This window comes from Carassius auratus, chromosome 35 (genome assembly GCF_003368295.1).
Source record: "Carassius auratus strain Wakin chromosome 35, ASM336829v1, whole genome shotgun sequence".
In the NCBI taxonomy this organism is placed as follows: Eukaryota; Metazoa; Chordata; class Actinopteri; order Cypriniformes; family Cyprinidae; genus Carassius; species Carassius auratus.
In genome coordinates, this window is record NC_039277.1 from 19,005,110 (window position 1) to 19,011,166 (window position 6,057).

The 6,057-nt window shown below is 38.6% G+C and overlaps 1 protein-coding gene across 1 annotated transcript; it reads right to left on the reverse strand.

Annotated features, from left to right (window-relative positions):
- Positions 1-2,287: 2,287 nt before the first annotated feature.
- On the reverse strand, positions 2,288-4,043 carry LOC113054759 (uncharacterized). Its single transcript, XM_026220538.1, has 2 exons — positions 2,944-4,043; positions 2,288-2,840 (listed from the first exon to the last, which is right to left on the reverse strand). Exons 1-2 carry the CDS (start codon positions 3,569-3,571, stop codon positions 2,695-2,697), a joined length of 774 nt encoding a protein of 257 aa, XP_026076323.1. The 5' UTR covers positions 3,572-4,043; the 3' UTR covers positions 2,288-2,694.
- Positions 4,044-6,057: the final 2,014 nt, after the last annotated feature.

Here is a 6,057-nt window from a genome sequence, read left to right on the forward strand (position 1 = left end):
CGAATCAGTCAGTTCGGGAGTTCGGAGCGGCAAATCATTTGAGTCAGTTTGGGAGTTCGGGGCGGGATCGCGAATCCTTTGAATCAGTTCGAGAGTTCGTAGCGGGTTCGCGAATCATTTGAGTCAGTTCGGGAGTTCGGAGCGGCTTCGCGGATCATTTGAATCAGTTCGAGAGTTCGGAGCGGCGAATCATTTGAGTCAGTTCGGGAGTTCGGAGCGGGATCGCGGGTCATTTTAATCAGTTCGAGAGTTCGGAGCGGCGAATCATTTGATTCAGTTCGGGAGTTCGGAGCGGCGAATCATTTGAGTCAGTTTGGGAGTTCCGGGCGGGATCGCAAATCCTTTGAATCAGTTCGAGAGTTCGTAGCGGGTTCGCGAATCATTTGAGTCAATTCGGGAGTTCGGAGCGGCTTCGCGGATCATTTGAATCAGTTCGAGAGTTCGGAGCAGCGAATTATTTGATTCAGTTCGGGAGTTCGGAGCGGGATCGCGAATCATTTCAGTCAGTTTGTCCGGTATTGGGCAGTAACGGGTTATTGGTAACCTGTTTGCAGCAATGCATTTGTAGGATCGGTGGATGCCAACCACTGTAAACACGAAGACGCACTGTGGGCGTGTTTCCTATTCAAGTAGCTATGTGTGGCAGTCATGGCGAGAGTAACAGGAGTTTCTCAAAGTGGAAATATGCTCATTATTTCACTTTAGTTGAGCATAAAGACAAAAACCTTTTAGTAATAAATACAATAAAAAAAAAGAGATATATGACATGCACTTATTTTCAAAATATCTTTATGGTCTACAGCTAAAAAAATAAAAATAGCCTAAATAAAAACTTGGAACAAGAAGAATGAATCATGAATGAAACATAAGAAAAAGGTAATCAACATGCATTATATATATATATATATATATATATATATATATATATATATATATATATAAAATTCAGATTGTTTTCATTTATTTATTTCAAAATGTTTTGTGTTATGTTGTCCATTGTTGATAGTTTTCATACTTAAAGCTGTCAAAGGAATATTTTTAAGGGCTCAACACAACAGCTTTTATGATGCAGAAGCAACTTTAGTTTTTGATTCTGAATAAATTATTCAGGTGTTTTGTTATTTATTTTTCTGAAATCCTTCAGAATGGAAATATTGATATTTTATTTGATAACAACATACTTTTCGTACCTTAATTTCAGTAAATTTTATGAAATTAGAGAACTAAGCCAATGGCAGTTCGGAGCGTGAATCATTTTAATCAATTCGGGGGTTCAGAGCGGCTTCGCGGATCATTTGAATCAGTTCGTGAGTTCGGAGCGGGTTCGCGAATCATTTGGGTCAATTCGGGAGTTCGTAGCGGCTTTGCGGATAATTTGAGTCAGTTTGTCCGGTGTTGGGCAGTAATGGGTTATTGGTAACCTGTTTGCAGCAACGCATTTGTAGGATTGGTGGATGCCAACCACTGTAAACACGAAGACGCACTGTGGGCGTGTTTCCGTTTATTCAAGTAGCTATCTCACGGATTCATGCAGCAAGCTCCTATGTGTTAACATACAGTTTTAATGAATATTATTATGTGGAATGGGTTTACAAACAGTTTCTCAAACAGGTGAAATGTTGTTGAAAACATGCAGCCTCTCTCTGTACTGTGTGGAGTCGCCGGCTTTCAGTCAGCTGCTTCCCAGATAGCAATGAGTCGGCGGACCGCCGGCGGCAGCCGCTTTTTAGAAGCGGCAGCCGCCTTCCTACCGCCTTCGTTCCGCGGCCGGCCCGCGGGCCAACCGCCGTCCCGCCGCCGTTATATCAAAGGCGACCCTTCCGCGGCCCGTCGGAGGCAAACGCTATTTTCGAGCGATCGGTCGCCGCTTGCTTATTTATTTATTTATATATATATATTATATATTATATATATATATATATATATATATTATGCAGTTTATCAAGAATAATGATTGATCAAACCAGACAAATTTCCATTTGACGTTTTAATTCCACATTTCAAAGTACAGTAACTGTCATTGAAACATGATGTCAGATCCCTGAAATATAAATAACAGAAAAAAAAGAGAAAAAAAATAAATAAATACACACACACACACACATGCAGGTTTCCAATTAAATTGTTAAAAAAAAAAAACAGCCTTAGCTTACAAGCAAATTATAACACTTACAATAATTGTTAATAATATAAAGAGGTCAGCTCTGGCATGAAAAGAATTACCAGTAAACATAAGTAATGAGTATATCTGGTACCAAAGAATGTGCAGGACACCAAAAAAAATTCAGGTATAACATCACATTTACAAGCCATTTCTAACAATAAGATAAGTGGTAATAATTTAGAATAAAGCTCTGGAGTAGAATAGACCATTATAATGGCATTGCTGACCTGGGGTACAAGATGTCTCTTGTATCTGTGATAAACATCTTCAAATATATATAAAAATACTGAGGTAAAAAAAGTAGTAGAACAGATATAACTGCAATGCTGACCTGTGGCACAAGGATTTACAAGCTATATTTAACAATATAATAAGTTAAGCACTATGATAATATCCACAGTGAACAGTGTGGATTGGGGAGTGCAGTCTGACACTTCTGGCTTCTTTAGGGGTCTTGATGTTACTGACTGCAGGATAAAGAAAGGGTTCCAGTTGTCAGTGATGCTGGGATGTCAGTAGTCAATCTAGGTTTAAGGGGTCGGCTGTGGGTCCCTCTCAGCTGTGCGGCGCCTTTTTCCGCCTTCACGGTCAGATGCTCCTTTCAGGTAACGCGTAACGTTAACCTGGATGGCTTCATCAGTGGCATCCTGTGTTGCCGGGTTCTTCCGGATGGCTCCTGTAGAAAATACAGATCTGTCATTCCATTTGAATGGCATAATGCCATACACATCTACTAAACATATTTTTTTTTTTTTTTTTTTTTTTTACATCCAACTTACTTTGAACAATGGTCTTCAGGAACATGTCTCTAAAACATGCTTTATCCCCAACTCCAGTCCAGGTTGTATTGATGGAAAGGTGATTAGAGAAGATACTTTGAAGCATCTGCCAGTGACCTTTCACATTTCGAACAAGTGCACGAGCAGGGGCGTCACAGATAAATGTTGATATTTTGAAAGGAAGTGCTCTCCTTTCAAACAGAACTCCTTCCGCTTCAAGTCGCTGTGCCTCTTCTACAAAAGGATTCAAAAAGTGAAGGCTGCTTGGCTTCTTCTTCCAATAATAGAGACCAATGACAAATGGAAGTTTGTTTTGTTGGACATTACACACGTATTGCTCAATTAAACCAAGAACTGGCCAGAACTGGGCATTTGAGCTTTTGAAAAGTGGAAGTCCATCAACATTAACTTGCATTGAAACTGACGTCAACTTCTGCAATTCAGGAGACACTAAAAACTGCGATAGTATTCCACTTTCAATTCCAGAGTGATGGTATACACCACCTGAGAGTTCTGTTGTTTTAACACAAGTCACTGTTTTCAGAAGGGTTCTTGGGTCTTTAGGAAGGGTTGGATGATCCTTGGACAAAATGGTTAAAAGCTTACCCAGTGCCACATGGGGGATCATGTTGTCAATAGCCCACCCTGCCAATTGTGTCCTAGGCAATCCTCTTCCTCCTCACTATCTTCTGTGCTTGAGGAAAAAATTTCACTAGGTTCATACACCTCATCAACAGTTATTTCCTGTGCTTCAGGGGTTACAGTTTGTCCATGGCTTGTTGAAGCCATTCCATGTTGATGTTCATTTACAGGAGGATTTACTTGGTCAAAGTCAGGAATAACAGCAAGTAGAGCATCGTTTGCAGCTGCAATTTCCTGTTTGTCCCTCTCAACTCCTTTCAATATTCGTCTCCTTTTGGCCCAGTAACTAGACATTGTAACTAACAATGCATTTACCTTTAAAGCCAAAACGATTGTCCAACAGTAGGTCTCTTGTGTGAAGTTAACCAGTTATGCTCCGGTCAAGGTATCTGCAAGAAAATGTGAACAAAACCACATTGTTAACGTTAGGAATATACAGTAGCTATGCTGTAGAAAAAAAAAAAAGATCAGCCAAACGTGGAACAGTGAAATTGTTAAAAAATAAAATGTACTCATTCAGTGTAGTGATTCAAGTGAACAGCACTGTCCTCAAACATAAAAAGTACAGCACTTCAGATAAATAACTCATCATAATCCCCTTAAATCCTAGAAGTACAGTAGCAACAGCACGTGCTAGCTAACACTTGCTAGTCACTGTAGCTACATTGTGAACTGAACTAGCAGCATACTTTGATCTGACAAACAAAATAATTTAAACAACCATCATTCTGCTTTGGGTTAGGAAGAATGCCATTTCAGTTTTTCTCCAAAAAACAGCATGATTAAAGTGTGATATTAAGTTACTACAAACAATAATTTAATTACAAATACAAAATGTTGCAGAATAATGTAAAATATGAATGAATAATATCCTAAAGAACCTTTGTGCCAAAAGAGTTCTTTTCTGTCATTATAGAACCTTTTTAGCATAAAAGGTTCTTTGGAGTTGAGTAAAGAACCCTATGGTTCTATAAAGAACCCCAATGAACCCTTTTTTTCTAAAAGTGTGTTGTCATAACGTTCACCTTGGAAATTGAAAATGTAATTTTTTTGAGACCCCAGGAGCCCAAATTCAGACCCAGAACAATAAAACCAACAGAAGAGGTGGGAGTTCAAAGGAGGAATCTTTATATTACCAAACTAGAGGGAGAGGAAGAGTAGATATAAATCATGATCTGCAAGATTAACCACAATCTGATGTGTTTGTGTTGAGCTGCTGCAAGAGCTTTTGAAGCATTCGAGTCAGTTTGGCAGTTCGGAGCGCGAATCATTTGAGTCTGTTCGGGAGTTCGCAGCGGGGTCGCGAATAATTTGAGTCCATTCAGGAGTTCAAAGCGGGTTCGCGAATAATTTGAGTAAGTTTGGGAATTCGGAGTGTGAATCATTTGAGTCAGTTTGGGGATCGCGAATCATTTGACTCAGTTCGGGTGTTCGGAGCGTGAATCATTTGAGACAGTTCGGGAGTTCGGAGCGTGAATCATTTGAGTCAGTTTGGGGATCGCGAATCATTTGAGTCAGTTCGGGAGTTCGGAGCGGGTTCATAATTACTTAGTTTTTTTAAGTGTGTTTAATTTGTAGCCTGTGATAAGGACATTTTATAAAATAAAAAATTGCAAATGATCTAGTCTTATCATTTGTTCTAAATAAATAAATATATATGTTTAATTTTTTATATTTAAAAGTAATTTTTAAAAAAAAAAGTATTTTATTGTGTCTGTGATTTAAGACATTTAAAAAACAGGCAGTAGTTTTATGAAATTGTTTTATAAAACAATATACTGTTGAAGCAATTTGACTTAAAACTTATTTAAAATTACAATTATTTGAAATAGCCTCCTTTAAGTTAAACGGGTCTCTGCGCGTTTGTTTATCTGTGTCACTAGGCAACACTTTTCTCATCTTACCTCTGCTGGAGACACTGAACCTGTGTGTGAACAGGAAAACATTCAGCACATGATCCATTACTGCTGATTATCTCAGGTCATAGATTAAAGAAATCAATTACTAGACAATAACTACACTAACATGGCTTTAGCGAGTGGACATTGGGTTGACAAGGACATCGCAGGAGTCCCACCAAGCCCAAGGTGAGTTCATTCTGCATGCAGATGTTTATGTAATGCCATAAGCATATACTGATCATTTACAGATATGGCCATGCGATGACTGTAGCAGGAAATATCGCTTTCTTGTTTGGAGGAGCATCCAGAGCGATCACAGAGGTGTGTGAATCCAATAAACCGCTGAAAACTGCTCTTTGTGTTCATAAAGATTACTGATTTAAACAAAGTGTCTTATGCAACTGTTTATTTTTTATACTTAGGACCATCCTCCGATATATCTGAATGACTTTTACATGATTACAGGTACCTTTGGTGATATATTTTGCTGTTAACACATAAGTGAATGCTTTATTGATTTCATGATAGAACATCAGTGCAACTTTTCAATTGTATTTTTTCTTTCTGTTTT

Excerpts from the sequence above, each read along its gene's own strand:
- LOC113054759 (XM_026220538.1), bottom strand. The coding sequence starts at position 3,571 with ATGATCCCCCATGTGGCACTGGGTAAGCTTTTAACCATTTTGTCCAAG. Across the intron at positions 2,841-2,943 it reads CCTGAAGACCATTGTTCAAA|GAGCCATCCGGAAGAACCCG; the intron begins GTAAGTTGGATG and ends TATTTTCTACAG.